At 44.4% G+C, this 21,252-nt stretch overlaps 1 protein-coding gene across 12 annotated transcripts in view; it reads right to left on the bottom strand.

The window, feature by feature from the left end:
- Positions 1-21,252, bottom strand: part of CC2D2A (coiled-coil and C2 domain containing 2A) — a 151,019-nt gene that overhangs the window by 21,597 nt on the left and 108,170 nt on the right. For 8 of the 12 annotated variants that reach the window (XR_011386192.1, XR_011386193.1, XM_070068049.1 and 5 more), the window contains 8 exons: positions 14,100-14,191; positions 12,791-12,805; positions 10,429-10,596; positions 7,590-7,695; positions 6,978-7,087; positions 5,059-5,155; positions 4,193-4,291; positions 2,069-2,245 (listed from right to left, as the gene is read on the bottom strand). Coding sequence is in view for 9 of the 12 variants with exons in the window: in XM_070068049.1 (XP_069924150.1) it covers positions 2,069-2,245; positions 4,193-4,291; positions 5,059-5,155; positions 6,978-7,087; positions 7,590-7,695; positions 10,429-10,596; positions 12,791-12,805; positions 14,100-14,191 (864 nt within the window). In the remaining 3 variants the exon portion in view is untranslated. The remainder of the gene's footprint in view (positions 1-2,068; positions 2,246-4,192; positions 4,292-5,058; positions 5,156-6,977; positions 7,088-7,589; positions 7,696-10,428; positions 10,597-12,790; positions 12,806-14,099; positions 14,192-21,252) is intronic. The other 4 variants (XR_011386194.1, XM_070068050.1, XM_051830185.2 and 1 more) reach the window with 2 other exon arrangements.

Raw genomic sequence — 21,252 nt, 5'->3', positions numbered from 1 at the left:
GAAGCTCCCCTCTGCATGGGGTACTAGCTGACTGTTTTTTCTTGTTAAGAATTCACAGATGGCCGTCGCCGTGGCTCACTAGGCTAATCCTCCACCTAGCGGCGCCGGCGCACCGGGTTCTAGTCCCGGTCGGGGCGCCGGATTCTGTCCCGGTTGCCCCTCTTCCAGGCCAGCTCTCTGCTGTGGCCAGGGAGTGCAGTGGAGGATGGCCCAGGTGCTTGGGCCCTGCACCCCATGGGAGACCAGGAAAAGCACCTGGCTCCTGGCTCCTGCCACCGGATCAGCGCGGTGCGCCAGCTGCAGCGTGCCTCCGCGGCGGCCATTGGAGGGTGAACCAACGGCAAAGGAAGACCTTTCTCTCTGTCTCTCTCTCTGTCCACTCTGCCTGTCAAAAAAAAAAAAAAAAAAAAAAAAAAGAATTCACAGAAATAATGAAATTTTGTCTGGGAGGATTATTCTGGGTAAACGTGTGTGTGAGCTCTCTCTTCAGTTTATACATGATGACAAACAGCCAGAATCTATGTACTTCCCTCTCTAAAAGTATCTCAGAATGCATATATTCCAGTGTGTTTTCTAGAAAACCATAGATTTAGTGACAGAGCCTAGTATTTGAGGTTGAGTTTTGGTAGATTTGTTTTCCCAGAAATTCTGCATGTCCTCTGTAAATGCCTTGCAAATGGGAGACAGCAATAATGTTCTTTTCTGTGATCAAAACTGTAATACTGGAAACAAGAATATACTCATTTTTTTCACCTCTATTCAATCCGTATTTAACAACGGACAAATTAGAGCCAGTAAAATAATCCTTGCAGTGTAACTTAGTAGTTAACAATTTGCTCTTATGTGTGACTGTAAGCTTGGTGGAATTTTTACCTGCTTTTCTAGGTTGCTATACCTGAGTATATACACAATGTAGAGTGAGACAAACGCCTAGGAACTGCCTGGTGACCCCCGGATACACTGAACCTTATTTTCCTCATCTGTAAATTGAAGACACGCTATAGAAGAGAGCTGTGAGTTTTGAAAGAGACAGCATATATCCAATGCCAAACACAGTAATGAGGTCAGAGTAAGGATTCAAAATATGTTAGGGGTGGTAGTGGTTGCTATTATTGTATTAGTCTGTATACAAATAAGAGGTCAAAATTTTTTTCCCAAATCTGGTAAGGCAGTAGGCGTAAATGGAGCAGAGATTACATCAAGAAAGCTTCCCAACAATGACGGTTGGCAAACAACTGCTAACAAATGGAAGTTCTGGAAACCTACTTTTAAGAACTATTTAGGGGCCAGCACTGTGGTGTAGCGGGTAAAGCTGCCGCCTGCAGTGCCAACATCCCATGTGGGTACCTGTTCGAGACCTGGCTGCTCTACCTCTGATCCAGCTCTCTGCTATGGCCTGGGAAAGCAGAAGATGGCCCAAGTGCTAAGGCCCCTGCACCCATGTGGAAGTTCCAGAGGAAGCTCCTGGCTCCTGGCTTTGGATGGGCCCAGCTTCAGCCATCATGGCCCTTTGGGCAGTGAATGGGGCAGCAGATGGAAGATTCTCTCTCTCTCTCTAATAAATAAATAAAACTTAGAAAAAAAGTTTAGTGGAGCACTTGGGCATATATTTGATGGATTGAATGGCGGTGACCCATGCGGGTCATCCAGGTTTAAGACCCTATGAACTGACTCAATGCATGTGCAGACAGACATGGAGACATATTTCAGCATGCTTGCCAACAGATGTCAAATAAAAGAACAAAGTCATTTTTTAGTGTGTCATGTATCATTTTCTTCACATCAAAGAAATTCTTCTAAAAGCAGAGCATGTTTGTATTTGTCTTGCTTTGCCTAAAAGTTTAAGTTGCTAACTGACCTAATTACCGGCTCAGTGAAAATTCAAAAGCACACATCTGTTCTCTCACCATCATTCTGTCCAAACTGAAGGGATAACACATGGAGATTAGAGTAAGGGGGACTTTGTGCAGTGCAGCACAGTCCAGATTTATGGAACCACAGCCTGGCAGGCACTGGTCACGTCCCATCAACACCAGACCCTGGGTTCCCAGACTACCAGCAAAATTACCTTTTCTCGAACTGACTCTCCAGGCACCAGCTGGGGCTCCATGGTGATGAACAGGGTGATGTAGGAGCCTTCACTTAAGCTTCGAACAGAATCAAAACCCCGCTCAATCATCATGCTTCGCTCCTTACTGTAGCCCAGAAGAACTGGGGGGATATCGATTTTAAATGTTCCATCGATCTGTGAAGAACATACGACTTTGTAAACAGCCTGTGATTTTACAACTAAAGTTCAAAGGCAAGTGTCAACTATTAATTGATGAATTAGTAAAAACAGGTCAAATCATCAGCCTGTCTCCCTACACTTTCCTCAGAGAAGGTTCTATATTTCCATCTCCTTTCCCCTTTGGGAGAGAAGGATCTGTTTATCCGAAGTCCCGAATTCAAATCCTGGGATAAACCCCAAGTGCTTTTGGACAAAGGAGGCAGTAACCTTGCTACCCCTGCAGTATGTTTGGAGTAAAGAATTACTCAGCAGGTATCAAACACCATGGTGAATGCCTGGCACAAGGTGAGTACCCAGTCAACGTTCCTCTTTTCTGGAACGTTCAGCTTCCCTTCTCCACCTTTCAGAATTCTCATCACTTTTCAAGGCTTAGGTCAAACACTGTCTCTCACGAACGGCTTTATTGTCTCCACCTCTGCCACCCTCTCATAGAGTTGGTTTCTCTCACTTGCTACATGAATGCATTCTGCCTTCCCAGGTTGTATTCCAGGTAATTGCTCTCCGAGAACAGAGTCCATATTTTACCCCCTTGTGCATCGTCCTTCTTTGGTGGATAGCAGTGTTTTGTTGACCAGTGAGTGCTCGGTGAATGTGGGCTGAATGGAAGAACTATTGTCAAGAGGACAAACTGACTCAAAGTAATGAGAAGGAGACTGATTTATGTACAGCTTCAAAAGGAGAACTTTGCAGTCCTTGGGAAGTGAAAGCAATAATTTACTAGATTGCCTAGTACAACAAAACTATTCAGTACTAGAATTTGAAATTCACAAATCACATAGAATTCAATAATGGTATGTAAGATACACCCAATACATGTAGTTACTAATTATTACGGAATCGGGATTCTGATGTCATGGATACCTCCAGAGAGCTGAACCAGGACCTGAGAGGGAATGACAGGGAAGTCATACATGACGGCAGAGTTCAACGAAGACACTCCTGACAGAGCTGTTAGAAAGAAAACGAACTGCACAGGTGTTACAGGGTGCAGTAAAGGAGATTCACTCATCAAGGGGTTTGGAGTAACACTTCTGACTATCCTTTCAAATGTGTAATCCCAACTATCACAGGCAGTTTGACTGCAAAATGATGTGCTTTTAATTTTTTAGATTTAAAACCTATTGAAAGACTAAAAGCTTCTGGGAGGCACATCACTGCAGCACAGCCTGTAGACGCTCCCTTTGCCAAGGGAGGCCTGCAATATTGCTCCTGGAGGTTCCAACCAACGCAAGCCTCTCTGAGTTTTGGCCTTGGCCTTGCAGGAGATTACGTGGTACAGGAGGCATTTACTCGGTGTAGTCACCACCGCGCACGTAACCGCCTGTTGGCATGGATGTAATGCTGGGGTGTTGAAGCAGCTTTAGAATCTTTAATTGTCCCACGTTAGGGCTACCAAGTCATTCAAGGGCTGTCAGTCTAATGGAACCCTGTAAGCAAAATCATTAACTCTGAAGGAGGTCCCTGTTGAGCATGTCTATACTAACATCTTTCCAATTTTAAGTAGTACAGACTTGTGGGGATATTAATGGAATGCACTTGGTTAAATGGGCCATCACTGTCCTGCTTGTTTTCTTCAGGTTTCTTTCAGAAATCTGGTCTGCTACTGTCATCTGGACAAGTTCTCACTCTGCCCCACTTCTGCTTCATTACCACCTAAGTGCTTAAAAAATTCTCCGATTTGAACGTAGTATATTGACTACTCACTGTAAGGAACACAGAGGTTTAGTAAGTCATGCAGATGTGACATAAGAACAATGGCTTTATACAGTGGCTTTTATCTTTCCCAGGGCTTGCACAAATATATATTCTCTCACTGTTGAGGGTAGACCCCACAAAACACTTTTCACTGGAAAAATGCATATCCCTCCCCATTCCCATAGAATTCTGACTTCTTACGCTTACCCTTGATTGGAAATATATTGTGCTAAATGGGATTTTCACACATCCCAGCCAGTGTCTCTCAATACGGGTGTGGATTCCACGTCCTCTTTCGCGGTCATCCTAAAGGAAGGGTGGGCGTTGATAACTATTTATTTATTTTGTAAAGATTTACTTATTTGAAAGGCAGAGTTGCAAAGGGGGGTGGGGAGGAGAGATCTTCCATCCACTGGTTCATGCCCCAAATGTCCACAAGAACAGGAGCTGGGCCAGTCAGAAGCCAGGAGCTTCCTCTGGGTCTCCCATGTGGATGCAGGAACCCAAGTAGTTGCATCATCCCCTGCTGCTTTCGTAGGTGCATTAGCAGGAAGCCGGATCAGATATGGAGCAATGAGGACTTGAACTGACACCCTCTGGGATGCTGGTGGGCAGGCGGAAGCTTTAACTGCCACACCACAACACTGGCCCCCGGTGATAACTATTGAGGAACTCCAGACACTAGCTGATAGCAGGATTGTAGTCGAAACACGTGCATTTAGAATATTAATCGGATTCTGATTTAGACACTTAGTGGCTTTGAGTCTGTGTCATCTAACCTTCCAGAAGCTCAGTCTTCTCATCAATAAACTGGAGATTCAACACTCTACAGAGTTATTTTAGGACTAAATAAGACAACGGATGGAAATGACATAGCAAACTCCTAGGGTAGAACAGATACTCCACTGAAAACAAGAACTAATTCTCTTTCTTCTCCTCTCCTCATTTATACTTATCAAGTTTTGAAGATTTCAAAACAGAAGATAGGTGGAAAATGTGCTTGGACTTAAATCAGTAGTAGGTAGAAGAAATGAAAACAGGTCCAGGTATCTTCCTGGAAACTGAGAACGTACCTCTAACACGTCATACAGCACTTCATCAAAAATGTTAATGAACACATCGTCCTTCACAGACTGCAAACTGGCTGTGCTATAGTCCCCGTTAGGAGCCCTGCAAAGTAACCACGCCCAGGAAGCGTGAAGACAGGCAGATCAGAGATGATGAGCATTTAAATGTCAACACTTGAAAAAAGACCCACACAGGAGCAGAGGCAGGAGGATTTGCTTCTGGGTACTGTAATACAGTGCCTACAGTGGAAAGGAAATGAGCACCCTCTGCTGGCTTGTTCCCCCACCCTCCACGGCAGGCTGTGCGAGGAGCTCACCGGCCAGGACAGAGGTGACTCGATGGGCGGCTTCAAGGTCTGCAACTGAAACTCGAGCCACCTGTGGACTTCTGAAACTCTCGACTCCAGCAGGGCTTCTGTCACTCACCTCCTCTTACTCTGTGGCTAGTCGAATGGGTACGGCCTCTCACTTATTTTCCCATGTAGTAGTAAAGCAATGTAGGGGTGAGGTTCATTGGCTGGAACAACCCAGCCAAGACCAGGCTGGCCTGGTCCAGCATTTCTCTCCAGGACACGATGGGAGTCTAGGGTACTGTTTGTGCTCTACTGAGCATTTGCCTTCAACTCTTCTGTTTGCTCCATGTATAACTGTGGTCTCTGCCCTCTTTTCTAACTTAGCTCATGTTAATCCTGGTTTCTCTCATTACTATGTGACTTGAAGTCGCCATGGCTGTTTGGATTTTAGTTTCTTCTCCATTGGAGTAGAAGCTTGGACTAGATAATCTCTAAGATCCCTTCCAACATTGAAATAATGTCTTTTAAATATCTAAAAAATCCTTTGACCAGACTTTGGAAAGGCCACAGTATTTCTGATGAAGGAGAAAGTGTAGTTGATGGGAACCAGGAGGTTCCAAGTTTGTCTAAGGACGGAAGGTAAGAAAGAAAAGCAGAGTAGGGACAGTGTGAGCAGTCAGCGAGAAACCTTGGGGTGCAAGACGCTGAGCCAAAAATGAGCCCAAATCTCAAAAGTTGGATATTTCTTCATTTTTATTCTTTTATTAAAGATTTATATATTTATTTGAAAGGCAGAGTTACAGAGAGAGAGAGAGAGAGAGAGAGAGAGAGAGAGAGAGAGAGAGAGAGAGAAATCTTCCATCTACTAGTTCACTCCCCAAATGCCCACGACCACTGGGGCTGGGCCAGGCCAAAGCCAGGAGCTTCTTCCAGCTCTCCTATATGGGTGGCAGGGCCCAGGGACTAGTGCCATTCTCCGATGCTTTTCCCAGGCCACTAACAGGGAGCTGGATCGGAAGTGGAGCATGGGGCTGGTGCGGTGGTGCAGCGGGTTAAAGCCTTGGCCTGCAGTGCTGGTGTCCCATGTGGGGGCCAGTTCTAGTCCTGGCTGCTCCTTTTCCGATGCAGCTCCTGCTATGGCCTGGGATAGCAGTAGAAGATGGTCCAAGTCCTTGGTCCCCTGTGCCAGGCTCCTCGCTTCGGATCAGCACAGCTCTGGCCATTGTGGCCATCTGGGGAGTGAACTAGTGGATGGAAGACTTCTCTCTCTCTCTGTTTCTACCTCTCTCTGTAACTCTTTCAAATAAATAAAAATCAATCTTAAAAAAAAAGAAGAAGAAAAAAGGAAGTGGAGCAGCCAGGACTTGAACTGATGCTCATATGGAAATCTGGCAATGCAGGTGGTAGCTTAACCTGGTGTGCCACCGCACTGGCCCTTCCATTTTTACTCTTAGATGGAGTGAGCAGTGGGAGAGAAGGGAAGATGTAGGACTTGGGTGTCAGGACACCTGGATCTTTTTCTCATGTGTCAATTTCAAATCTTTCACCTAAGCCATTTTCTTCTGAGTCTTTTATCTCCTCCACATTTCCTCAATGTATCTTATAGTTCTTGAATGAGAATAACATGCTTACCTAAATGGAAGTTCAAGTTCTTCATTCCAGCTGGGGTTTGGCCCTTCAGCTGTAGTTGTATGGCAAATCGTCCGCTGAAAAGAGACTTCTACAAAGGGGCGTACCAAAACCTTAAACCAAGAGCAGATCATGAGTCGATAAGGTCAGTAGAATTATTCGCTTCTTAGCAGAGGTAGAATGTGTTTCCTAATAGTATGTTTCTACAGAAAATGAAGTGGAAAGCAAGAATGTTTGTGAGGCTTATTGGCAAGTCTTTAAACAGAAGCGGTGCGAGCAGGCATTTGGTCTAGCTGTTGACACTGGTTAAGATGCCTGCATCCCATATCAGTCCCTGCCTTCCATACCCAGCCCCAGCTCCTGACACAGCTTCCTGCCTCTTTGGGAGGCAGCAGGTGATGGCTCAAGTAGTTGGGTCCCTGCCACCCACATGGGAGACCTGGACTAAGTTCCCGACTCCTGACTCCAGCCCCAACCCAACCCCGGCTATTGTGGGAATTTGGAAGGTAAACCAGCAGATGGGAACACTCTTTAATAAATTAACAAAATTTTTAAAAATTAAAAAAGCAATAAGGGGCAAGATTCAAGGTGAAATCTGGCACTGTGTTCTCTCACCTGGCCCAGGGGGTAGTCAGCACTGTGGGTGGGGCTGTGTGTGCTTGGGGAGGCAGCATGCTTTTCGACGAAAGTCCTTGAAGTCCTTGATGGCTGCTGGAATTTGCTAGAAGGGAAAACACGTGGAAATAAATGAGAGTCTAGAGAAGATGCTTCCCTCAAAGATGAATGGTGCTGCTGGCGGCTGTGACAGTCCACTCTCTCTAAGCCACTGACATTTCAGAAGGGTATCAGGAGGGTCTGATCCTCTCCAGCCTCCTCACGATTACCAGGGCCTTCTGACTCTGGCACGTGTGTCTGGCTGAGAACAGAGGAAGCCGCCTCCTCTCCCGTTCCCTCCCAGGAATGCCTGGACAGGAACCAGGTTTTCCTCCATGAATGAGAGCTGCAGGCGCTCAGCAGATTCTTGAGCTTCCCAACCAGCCTGCCTGTCTTTGTCTTCACCCAGTTTTAGCTCTCTTCCACAGCAGTTTCTCTCTTTCTCTCTCTCTCTCTCTCTCTCTCTCTCACCCTCCCTCCCTCCCTCCCTCTCCCTCTCTCTCTCTCTCCCCCCTCTCCCTCTCCCCCTCTCTCCCTCTCTCCATTAAGCCCAAGGTTAAAGTTTTTATTATTTTAGAGGCAGAGAGACAGAAGGAGATTTCCCGTCTGCTGCTACACTCCCCAAATGCCCATGACAGCCAAAGTCAGGAGCCCTGACCTTAATCCAGGTCTTCCACATGGCTGGCAAGGATGCAGCTACTTAAGCCAACACCTGCTGCCTCCCAGTGTGTGCATTAGCAGGAAGCCACAATGAAGAGAAGACTCAGACCCAGGCACGCCGAAGTGGGATGTGGGCATCCCAAGCCATGGCTTACCTGCTGTGCCAAATGTTCACTGAACCTGCGCTCACCACTGACCCCAGGTGAGCTGCACATCCCAGGCCAGACAGCGCCCTCTGCCAGTCTCCCTGGGAAAGCAGGCTCAGGGACTCCCAGCTTGAGTCAGGACCAATGAGTTTACTCCGTTTCCTTTTTCAGCCGCTATTCTTACATGAACTAATGAAATTTATCTCCAGAGAATCTACCAGGCCCCCCTACTCTCAACCAATAACCCACATTCATATTTGCACTGAACATTAAGGTTTACCAAGGGTTTTTGCATTCGTCACTGGGCAAAGTATACATCGTCCCTTTCTACCAAAACCTTTCACAGCTCAGGGTCCAAAGTTGAACATGGAATTTAATGGCTACCAGAAAAAAAATACCTTTTCTCTTTGCAAAACTGTCAATTAATTATTAAGATTCACTTAGGACCTGCTATACTGTGGGGCTGCAAAGACAAGTCAGACCCTGCTTCAGCCCAGTCTAGACCAGAAGACAGAAATGCAAACGTAATTTCATGGGTGAAATAACTGTCAGACTAGAGGGATGGGCACAGGCTGTAGGAGTGCAGAGCTGAGAGCCCTGTTGGTGCAAGCAAGGGAAAGGTACAGTTTCAGGCAGGCTTAGCAGAAACCTGACTTCTGAGCTGTCTTGATGCAGCTCGGTTGAGATGTGTAGCACGGAGGACCAACTACCTTCCTTGAGACACGTGAATGAAAGGCTGCACTACTTGAACTATTATATAGACAACCATAAAAGAAACACCTATGTGTTCTGTTACTAAAACAGCTTTTCACTCCACAGAATTGAGCTTTGAGGCAAGCGGGGTGAAAGGGTTGCCTGTGGGCTGGGGAAAGCAATGCCATGGGCCAGATTCCAGGGCACAAAGCACTGGAAGTGGTTGGTGATGACAGGATGTCCTGTGACAGGTCAAAGCAGCAGCCAGGAAGGAAAACTGTGAAGGCAGGCGGGGCAGGGAGGGTAGGAAGTATCATTATGCTCTTGAAACTTATATATGAACTGCATGAAATTTGTTCCCTTAAATAAAAAAATAGGAAACTAGGGCAGAATATTGGAGTGAGAGGAAGGAACACATTAAAGGGGAAGAAGGTGACACAGGGAATGCAGCTCAATGACCAGGACAAGCCCCTTCCTGCCTCATTCCTTGTGTCAAACGAAGGGAGTAATGGTAGTTGAGCGTGAAATGAAATAAGATGGGCAAATGTGCCTAGCACGGTGCTGGAACCATGGTGAATATCCAGTAAATGCTACTTTCTCTCATTACCCTAATCAGGGCTCCAGCCAAAAGCAGTTCCTGTCTCGGCTCTGCGAGGGCATAGGAAACGCCTATGGCTGAGGGCTCCCCACTGCCCCCAGGGTAGTGAGCCATGGTAGTCAGAACCCATCTCCCTGAACATAACAAAAGAGAAGTCACATTCGCTCCCAGCACGTGTGTTCCAGAACCACGGCAGACACCTCACACCCTCTTCCCTGAGGACTGTTCCCACTTCCATGGCTGGTCCTTCCCTTGCCTCTCTGGCTGTAGGTAATTAGACCATGGATCAATCCTGACCCAAGTTAGCACCTTCAGGTCCTCTCCTGAGATGATACCTGGTTGCTGGGAGCTGGCTGCAGGGACCGCTTCCAGCACCTGGGGAACATGATGGAAACTCAGGGAATCGAGTGACAGATGGAGGGGCCTCAGGAGTTCCTTCTTAGTCCCCGCAGTCTACCACGTAGCTCAGCTTTGCCTCCTGTCTTGGGTTCTGTGAGATGTTTCCAATACCCACCCACTCCGATCCCTGTAGCCTAAGTTGACCGAACTGCAACCTCTTGCAAACAGGAGGGCCATGCTGCCAGCGAGAACTCACAGGCCCTGCTGAGATCTATGCTAAGCACAAGAGTGAGCCGCCATAAAGAAGGTTGTACGTGGCTGGGGCCCAGCACCTGCCACCCAGGGCTGTTCCAAGCGCTCTCACCTTGGCGTCGGTGTCCTCACTGGGATGTCGTAAGCCCGGATAATGTTCACCAGCAGCTTGACGTCTCCGTCCGAGAGGCTTTGGGCGGTCACCTTCTTCCGGCCTTTTCTTCGTGGCCTCAGTGGTCGTTTTTGTTCTGCCAGCTTGAAAAGGCTTAGGCCCAGAATGCTAACAGACACAGGAGAGAGTCAGGACCCAAAGGAAAACAGCGGTCTGGATACTGTGAAATGACTCCCACTCGGCCTTGAGCTCTCTCCTAGGCCCCTGAACAGCTCTTTGTCTTTTTAAGGAGGGTGGAAACAGTCTAACAATTTCCGCATAGGAGGATCCCACTGCATGGATTCTTAAGGTTGATTCTAGCTGCTACTCACACGAGGAAAACAAGCCCTAGCACCGCTCTGCCTGCATTTTCTACCTTGATCTCTGCGGCGTATGCACCAGTCCCTCACATGTGTCCTGTGCTCTCCCACCTGTCTGTCACCTTTCCTCTTGCCAGTCCCCACACAGGGAATACCTCTCTTTCCCTGTCTGCCTTCCCCATGGCAGGCTGACCTGTCTCTCAGGACCAGTGTCTCCTGCAAAGCAGCAGCTACATTTGCAAGGGGCACTTGCTCTTCTGAGCACCTGTTAGGACATACTCTGGTCACGTGACTGTGGGTATAACCTGCCCTCGGGGGCAGTTCCTGGGGTCTCTTGCTCTCTGGAGCTAGAACTGGGTGTGAATCCTGGCTCCATTCTTTGCTATTGAGCAAATAATTTCACCTCTGTAGGTCTCCGTTTCACCACTTGTAAAAAGGGGTAATACCTACTTCCTGCGCTCATTGAGAGGATGAAGTGAGGAGGGGAGCGGAGCATACCCGTAGCTGTCTAGCACCTTGTGGATGCCTAAAATGACCTGAACTTAAATCCTGTAGAGGCCCAAGTCACCCAGGTGCTGTCAGTACTGTGAAGGTGCTACCCAGTTCCCAGGTAACAGAGCCTTGCAACCAACCTCAACCCTGAACAAGGGCAAGGAACATCTACCATACATTAAGGAGGAGTGAGCTTTCCCTCTTAGGGCCATGTGGGAAGAGGGGTGAATGACTCCTGCATATAGGTATAGATTTCATCCCATGTGGAAACGAGAGTGGGATGGGAATGCCCCTGCTTAATCAATAACCAAGTCTGCTAGCTGGTACCAAGTACTCTCCAGTTTTCAGTGAGGTATTCTTCGATTTTCAATGTGGTCAATAGCCAAATACAAGTCAGCATTGTTTAACCTGACTTAATGCATAGACTCACCCTGTAAGAAAAGTATAAGACCTGTAACTTGAACCCAGACATGTGAGCTCAGCATCGGACTGGTTTTTTCTGAGTTTAGATCTAAACTTGACTTGCTGAATGAACGTCAACTCTGATTTCTCCACCAGATTCTGACTTTTCAGTTAACAATGGGATGATGACAATGACTATGATGCCAGTGGTTATGCTGGAGGAAGAGGAGGAGATGGAGGCAGGAGGAAGGGTGTGGACAAAGAGTGGAAGGCTCTTTCATCTCTCCAAATCCTGAGATGGTATCCAACAAACTCTTCCAGGAAGGTGAAGACAACAGGGCCAGTGATTTGAGGGAGAAAGATGCATGAAGCAAATACGTTCTAGCCCAGAGGGTGAAGAGGAAAACAGGTGTGACTCTGCATCAGAAGCTGACACTAATGACTTGCCACAGAGCCACAGAACAGCACGAGCTATGTACAGTCTCAGGCTTTGGTGCTTATGGTTCTTTGCCCAGTATCAGAACCAGCTGAGTGGCCTCTTGACTGCAGCCATCTTTGCTGAGGATGAGAGCCCAGCAGCTGCTGTCTAGGCACGGCAGAGGGGGCCCAGAGGAATCCCAGGAGGTTTGCAGGAGCTGCCGTTTCCATTTGATCGCCAGGTTCTTGCACATAAGAGCTGCCAAGCAGACTCACCCTTGAGGTATCAAAGAGAATTCTAGGTACCTCCTGTATGAGTTGCTGGTCTATATAAGTATACTAGTTGTCCCATTTTTCAGTTTAGAAACTAGAGGCTCTAAGAGATGCTATTATTATTTGCTAAAAGCTTCTTAATAGGAGAAGGAGCTGGGGTTTAACCTCAAGCCGCAGGCTATATAGCACTTATCCTCAGTCACAGTGCTGGGATGGTCACCTAATCCCAATTGGGGGCCTCAGAGATATGGCTTTGCCGTGGGTTCCGACGTGACAACCCCTTCCCTTTACCAACACTCCCTCCCTCTCCCAGGGTGTGTGATGCTTCCACAGCAGTCAGCATGGCAGCACCATGTTGGCTGGGCCCATCACATACAGAAACTATGAACAAACTGAAATTAAAAGGAGAAAGAACATACCCTGAGCCTTCAGAACTTAATGCAGAAAGTAAAGCAGAAAAAAAAGAAAAGAAAAAGAACAATGTGAAAAATCATCATCTATTCTAAGTGTAATCTTCATGACTGCGAAAACATTCAATGACTAGACTCTGGGCCAGGAGTAAAGAGAGAGGCTTTGAATGAATTTGTGTGGGTGTGGCCTCCCCCCTGTGCATGGACGGAGGTGGAGCCAAGGAAAGGTGCTGACGCGGATGACAATTTTTTTTTTTTTTTTTTGACAGGCAGAGTGGACAGTGTGAGAGAGAGACAGAGAGAAAGGTCTTCCTTTGCCGTTGGTTCACCCTCCAATGGCCGCCGCGGCCAGCGCACCGCGCTGATCCGATGGCAGGAGCCAGGAGCCAGGAGCCAGGTGCTTTTCCTGGTCTCCCATGGGGTGCAGGGCCCAAGCACCTGGGCCATCCTCCACTGCACTCCCTGGCCACAGCAGAGGGCTGGCCTGGAAGAGGGGCAACCGGGACAGAATCCGGCGCCCCGACCGACCGGGACTAGAACCCGGTGTGCCGGCGCCGCTAGGTGGAGGATTAGCCTAGTGAGCCGCGGCGCCGGCCAATTTTTTTGTATCCTTCTCAACTGTATGTGGAGAGGAAGTAAATCATATGGAATAGCCATCCTAGGAGACCAAGAGATTGACTCACAGGTCATGAAGTTAACGGACCACACAGGACCATCTTATGGGGAATTAGCCATCATCTTTTGTGCACCCAGCCCTAGATGAGAACATTCGAGGATTGTTCTAAATAACAGGGAGCTAATTCCCGATTTCCACATCAAAATCCATTTTCTCTGCTGCCCTTCACCTTCAATAAGCACACACCCCAGCTCTCTGCCTCCCAGCGTGGTGCCGGGACCAAGCCTCCAATGCCAGCACTTCAGAGGGCAAGGACTCAGCCACCTCCACTGCCCACTATGGACAGGAGGTTATGAGGAAGCCTTGGCAATGGGAGATTAGGAAGGTAGGGGGAGTGTGTGCAGGAGAGAAATGGAAGTGGGGAAACATTAGATGAGGCTGATGAGTTGGACTCTGAAGGAGTGGGAGGTCCGATGGCTCCACTGGAGGGTGGTAAGAGAGGCTGGAAGGCAACTTGTCCTCACAGAAATGTCTAAGCTGATGCCATCACAAGGCCTTAATCAGGCGTAGCCTGGTCTCCATTATTAGACTTGGCCCAAACCATATGATTGTTAAAAAAAAAAAGTACATGACACCTTTCATAGAACAGAAGCAAATAAAACATTTTATAAGAAATAATAATAGTGGCTTTAATTATTTTACCTGATATTGGGAACCTCTTCTTCTACTACCAAATCAGTAAGAAGAAAATGATGTTTTGCAATCAGGAAACGATTTATCACTGATTCTCTAACCTGAGGGAAGAAATCAGCTTTACGTAAAATGTTCTTATTAAATTTTGGGGGTCACTCTTTACAGCCAATGTTACCTCAGTGTCCCACCCTTGGTCCCATTCCCCCCATCCAGGTATTAATTTTAATTCTATCTACTGTTATTACCAGACAGTTGATCTTATTTATATGATCCCTTTGACACTTAATCCTATCTATATGATCAATTAAACACTTAATATGATCACTTTAACATATAAGATGGTATTATTAACACCGAGCTTAATGGGATTTGGAGTCTCATGGCAAGTTTTTAGCTTTACTGTTAGAAGTCTGTAGGAATGTATGTAGAACTATACAGCTCCTCTCTCTCTTATTCCCACTCATTTTTTACTGGGATCTATTTTCAATTGAATTTACTTAACATAGAATTAATCATATGCATATAAAGAGTTCAACCAATGGTATTAAGAAAGAAAACAAATAAAAGTGAAATAAATAAAAAACTATTCCTTGACAGTCAAGACAAGGGCTGTTCAAGCCATTGTTTTTCATAGCATCCATTTCACTTCTGCAAGTTTCCTTTTAGGTGCTCTCTTACTTATCCTAGATTAGGGAGAACATGTGTTATTTGTCTTTTAGGGAATGGCTTATTTCACTAAGTAGAATGTTTCCATATTCACCTGTTTTGTTGCAAATGTCTGTCTACAGCTGTTTAGAATTCCAAAGAGTGCATATCCCATAATTTCTTTATCCAGTCTTCAGTTGATGGGCATAGGTTGATTCTATGTCTTAGCTATTGTGAATCGAGCTACAATAAATATGGGGCTGCAGATAACTATTTTCTTTTGTGGATTTCAATCCCCTTGGATAAACTCCCAGGAGTGGGATGGCTGGGTTGTATGGTGGCTCTGTATTCAGATTTCTGAGGTATCTCCAAACTGTCTTCCATAGTGATTTTACCAGTTTACATTCCCACCAACAGTGGATTAGGGCACCTTTTCCCTCACATCCTTGCCAGCATGTGTTTGTTGATTTCTGTATGAAAACCATTCTGTTTGAGGTGAAACTTCATTGTGGTTTTGATTTGCATTTCCCTGACAGCTTGTGATATCAGCATTGTTTCACGTGTCTGTTGGCTATCTGGATTTCCTGTATTGAAAAATGTCTGTTTAAATCCTTGGCCCATTTCTTAACTGGGCTGTTTTCTTGTGGAATTTCTTGATCTCTTTGTAGATTCTGGTTGTTAATCCTTCATCAGTTACATTGTTTGCAAATATTTTTTCCCATTCTCTTGGTTGCCTCTTCACTTTCCTGAGTGTTTGGTGTACAGAAGCTTTTCAATTTCATGTAATCCCATTTGTTAATTTAGGCTTTTATTGTCTGTGCCTCTTTGGTCTTTTCCAGGAACTCTGCCTATGCCAATGTCTTGCAGGGTTTCCCCAATGTTCTGTAATAATTTGATGGAATTGGGTCATAGATTTAGGTCTTTAACCCATTTTGAGTGGCTTTTATGTAAGGTGTAAGGTAGAGTTCTTGCTTCATACTTCTGCATGTGGAGATCCAGTTTTGCTGGCACCAGTTGAAGAGACTGCCCTTGCTCCAGGGATTGATTTTAGCTACTCAGTCAAATATAAGTTAGTTGTAGATGCTTGAATTGATTTCTGGCATTTCTATTCTGTTCGACTGGTCTATCCATCTGTTTTTGTTCAATTACCAGGATGTTTTGGTTATAACTGCCTTGTAGTATGTCTTGAAATCTGGTATTGTGATGCCTCTGGCTTTGTTTTAGTTGTATAAGATTGCTTTAGCTAATCGATGTCTTCTGGGTTTCCATATAAATTTCAGCATCAATTTTCCTAGATATGAGGCGAATGTGTTTGGCATTTTGGTTGGTATTGCATTGAATCTCTAAATTGCTTTCAGATGAATGGACATTTTGATGATATTGATTCTTCTAATCCATGAACATGGAAGTTTTTCCATTTTTTTGTGTCTTCTTCTATTTCTTTCTTTAATGTTCTGTAAGTCTCATTGTAGAGATCCTTGGTTAAATTTATTCCAAGGTATTTTTTTTTTTTTTGGTAGCTATTGTGAATGGGAACGATCTTAGGAGTTCTTTCTAAGCTGTGGCAATGTCTATGTGTACAAAGGTTGATTTTGTGTGTTGATTTTATATCCTGCTATTTTATTACCAAACTCTTCTATGAGTTCCAATAGTCTCTTGGTGGAGTCTATTGGATCCCCTTTAAATAGAATCATGTCATCTGCAAATAGGGATAGTTTGACTTCTTCTTTCCAGATTTGAATCCCTTTGATTTCTTTTTCTTGCCTGATGGCTCTGGCTAAAACTTCCAGGACTATATTGCAATGGTGAGAGTGAGCATTTTTGTCTGGTTCCGGATCTCTGTGGGAATGCTTCCAACTTTTCCCCATTCAATAGGATGCTGGCTATGGGTTTCTCATAAATTGCCTTGATTGTGTTGAGGAATAATCCTTCTATACCCCATTTGCTGATTTTTTAGCATGAAAGGGTGTTGTATTTTATCAAATGCTTTCTCTGCATATATTGAGATAATCATATAGATTTTGTTCTTCGGTTTGTTAATGTGATGCATCATATTGATTGATTTGTGAATGTTGAAACATCCCTCTTTACCAGGGATAAATCCTGCTTGGTCCAGGTTAATGATTTCTTATGTTATGTTTGATTAATTTGGTCAGAATTTTTGTGTCTATGTTCATCAGGGAATTGGTCTGTAGTTCTTTTTTAAAACTTTTATTTAGTAAATATAATTTTCCAAAGTACAGTTTATGGATTACAATGGCTTCCCCCCATAACTTCCCTCCCACCCGCAACCCTCCCATCTCCTGCTCCCTTTCCCATTCCATTCACATCAAGATTCATTTTCAATTATCTTTATATACAGAAGATCAATTTAGTATATATTAAGTAAAGATTTCATCAGTTTGCACCCACACAGAAACACAAAGTGTAAAATACAGTTTCAGTACTAATTATAGCATCACTTCACATTGGACAACACATTAAGGGCAGAGATGCCACATAAGGAGTAAGTACACAGTGACTCCTGTTGTTGAATTAACAATTTGACACTCTTGTTTATGATGACAGAAATCTCCCTAGGCTCTAGTCATGAGTTTCCAAGGCTATGGCAGCTTCTTGAGTTTACTGACTTTGATCTTATTTAGACAAGGTCATAGTCAAAGTGGAAGTTCTCTCCTCCCTTCAGAGAAAGGTACCTCCTTCTTTGATGGCCCATTCTTTCTATCGGGATCTCACTTGCAGAGACCTTTCATTTATTTTATTTATTTTTTCCCCAGAGTATCTTGGTTTTCCATGCCTAAAATACTCCCATGGGCTCTTCAGCCAGATCCGAGTGCCTTAAGGGCTGATTCTGAGGCCAGAGTGCTGTTTAGGACATCTGCCATTCTACAAGTCTGCTGTGTATCCCACTTCCCATGTTGGATCGTTCTCTCCCTTTTTTATTCTCAGTTAGTTCCAATACAATCCCATCAAGATTGCATGTACCAATGCCATCTCACTAGTCTAAGTGATCAATTTCAGTTCATAATTGATCACACTTATAGGTCTAAGAGTCAAACAAGACTAGTGTCTGCAAATACTAACTGATAGAATAAAAAAGGGTCTGTAGTTCTCTTTATCTGTTGCATCTTTTCTGGGTTTAGGAATTACGGTGATGTTGGTGTTACAGAAAAAAATTGGGATGATTCCCTCCCTTTGAATTGTTTTGAATAGCTTGAGAAGAATTGGTGTTAGTTCTTTAACTATCTGGTAGAATTCAGCAGTGAAGCCATCTAGTCCTGGGCTTTACTTTGTTGGGAGGGTCTTTATTACTGATTCAATTCTTGGTTATGGGTCTGTTTAGGTTTTCTATGTCTTCATGGCTCAAATTAGGTAGGTTGTATTTGTATAGTAATCTATTCATTTCTTTTTCTTTTTCTTTTTTTTTTTTTTTTTTTTTTTTTTGACAGGCAGAGTGGACAGTGAGAGAGAGAGAGAGACAAAGAGAAAGGTCTTCCTTTGCTGTTGATTCACCCTCCAATGGCTGCTGTGGCTGGCGCGCTGCGGCCGGCGCACTGTGCTGATCCGATGGCAGGAGCCAGGTTCTTATCCTGGTCTCCCATGGGGTGCAGGGCCCAAGGACTTGGGCCATCCTCCACTGCACTCCCTGGCCATAGCAGAGAGCTGGCCTGGAAGTGGGGAAACCGGGACAGAATCTGGTGCCGGTGCCCTGACCGGGACTAGAACCCGTTGTGCCGGTGCTGCAAGGCGGAGGATTAGCCTAGTGAGCCGCAGCACTGGCCTAGTAATCTATTCATTTCTTAAAAATTTCCCAGTCTTTTGGCATACAGCTGTTTATAGTAATTTCTGATGATTCTTTTTATTTCTGTGGTGTCTGTTACATTTCCTTTTTCATCTCTAATTTCGTTGATTTGGGTCTTCCTTTTTTGGTTAGCTGGGCTAATGGTGTGACATTTTTGTTTTTTCAAAAAACATCTTCATTTTGCTGATCTTTTATGATTGTTTTGGATTCAATTTTGTTGATTTCTTCTCTGATTTTATTTATCTTCTACTAGTTTTGGGTTTAGTTTGCTAAACAGAGAAGTAGAGGTGGGGGGGTGTCTTCCATCCGCAGAATCACTCTCCAGTTGACCTCAAGGGCTGGAGCTGTGCTGATCTGAAGCTAGGAGCTTCTTCTGGGTCTCCCATGTGGGTGCAGGGGCCCAAGGACTTGGCCCATCCTCCACCACCCTCCCAGGCACAGCAGAGAGCTGGATCAGAAGTGGAGCAGCCAGGTCTCAAACCGATACTCATATGCATCGCTGGCATGGCAGGTGGTGGCTTAACCTGCTATGCCACAATGCCAGCCCCTCATTATACTATTTTCAAAATGTCTACACACACCTACATATATTCCACATTGTATACAGAGGTCTCCATCCAATTTCTTAATGTAGGCACCAATTGCTTTAAACTTTCCTCTTAACACTGTTTTTGCAGTTTCCCATAAGTTTTGATATGTTATGTTGTCATCTTCATTTGTTTCCAGAAATCTTTTGATTTCTCCTTTGATTTCTGTTATGACCCACTGTGCATTCAGGAGCATGTTGTTCAGTCTACATGTGTTTGCATATATTCAGGAGATTCATGAGTTACTGATTTCCAGCTTCATTGCATTATGGTCCAAGAAGATGGATGGCATGATTTCAATTTTTTTGAATTTGCTTTCTTTATGGCCTCGAATGTGGTCAATCCTAGAGAAAGTTCCACACAATGTTGAGAAAAATGGCTATTCTGTGGCTGTAGGGTTGAAGGTTCTGTAGATATCTGCTAGGTCTATTTGTTCTATGGTGTTGATTATTGTTTCCTTGTTAATTTTCTGTCTGGTTGATATGTCCATTGCTGAAAGTGGGGTATTGAAGTCTCCCATTACCATTGTATTTGAGTCTATATCTCCCTTTAAATTAATTAGCATTTCTTTTAAATAGCCAGGTGACCTGTAATTAGGTACATATACATTAATAATAGTCATATCTTCCTGTTGAATTGACCCTTTAATCATTATATAGTGTCCTTCTTTGTTTAAGAGTTTTTGTGTTAAAGTCTGTTTTACATGATATTTGGATTGCCACGCCAGCTCTTTTTTGGTTTCTGTTAGCATGGATTATCTTTTTCCTTCCTTTTACTTTCAGTCTGTGTGCATCTTTGTAAGATGTGTTTCTTGTAGGCAACAATAGATGGGTTTTCTTTTTTAATCCATTCTGCCTGTCTATCTAACTGGGGAGTTGAAACCACTTAAATCAGGGTGACTATTGTACCGACTTTGCCCTGCCATGTTTTCATAAATAGTCCTGTTTTTGTAGTTTGGATTTCCTTTTTGTACTTTTTGCTGGGCCATTTTCTGCATTCATTTTCTTTTGTAGTGATGTTTCTGTTTCTGTGTTTATGTGGGTAGCACATTCTTAAGCATCTTTCATAGGACTGGCGAGTAGTTACAATTTCTTTCAATTTCTGCTTATTGTGGAAGATCCTTCATTTATAAATGAGAACTTTGTAGGGTTCGGTAATCTGGGTTGACAGTTTTTCTCTTAGGAAAGGGCATATATCTCACCATTCTCTTCTTGCTTGTAGAGTTTCTGATGAGATGTCTGCAGTGAGTTTAATTGGATTTCCTCTGAATGTGATTTGGTGTTTCTCTTGTGCACATTGTAAGATCTTTTCTTTATGTTTCACTGTGGAGAGTTTTACTACAATGTGTCGTGGTGAAGATCTTTTCTGGTTGTGTCTTGGGAGTTCTGTGTACTTCCTGTACTTGGATGTCTCTTCCTCCAGATTGGGAAGTTTTCTGTTATTTCATTAAGAAGGCCTTCTAATCCTTTCTCTTTCTATGCCTTCCAGAATTCCTAGGATCTGTGTGTTGGGTCATTTGATAGACTCTTAGTTTTCCAACCATGTTTTTTAGTTTTCTAATTTCTTCTTCTTTTATTTGGTCTGACTGTAATATTTCTAGAAATTTATCTTCTAGTTCTGATATTCTTTCTTCTGTCTCACCTATTCTGTTGTTAAGGCTTTCCACTGCATTTTTTATTTGATCTATTGAATTCTTCATTTCTAGTATTTGTTCTGTCTGACTTCTCTTTAATATCTCAATTTCTTGGGAGCACTTTTCATTTAGATCAGGAATTTGCTTCTGATTGCTCCCAAGTAATCTGACGATTAATTTTCTGAATTCTGTTTCTGGTATATCCTCGATCTCATCTTCTTCACCTTCTACTATTGAATAGTTACAGTGTTCCTTTGGGGGGCTCATAGTGTCTTCCTTATTCTTACTTAGGGTTTTTCCTTTGTTTTTCAGCATTTGTGTATTTTTTTTCTGGTTGCTTTTCTCTTTGTTTCTTTGTGCTTGGGGTGAGATTTCCCTCTGTTATGTGTCTGTGCCTCGTAAGTGGAAGCACCCAGCTCCGCCTCCTGGAGTCCAACCCACTTCTCCATGGTGATGGGGGGGGTTCGAGCTCTGGTGCACTAAGCCCCGCCTACT

The sequence above is a fragment of the Oryctolagus cuniculus genome, chromosome 2, assembly GCF_964237555.1.
Source record: "Oryctolagus cuniculus chromosome 2, mOryCun1.1, whole genome shotgun sequence".
NCBI classification, from domain to species: Eukaryota; Metazoa; Chordata; class Mammalia; order Lagomorpha; family Leporidae; genus Oryctolagus; species Oryctolagus cuniculus.
This window is presented reverse-complemented; position numbering and strand designations above follow the sequence as displayed.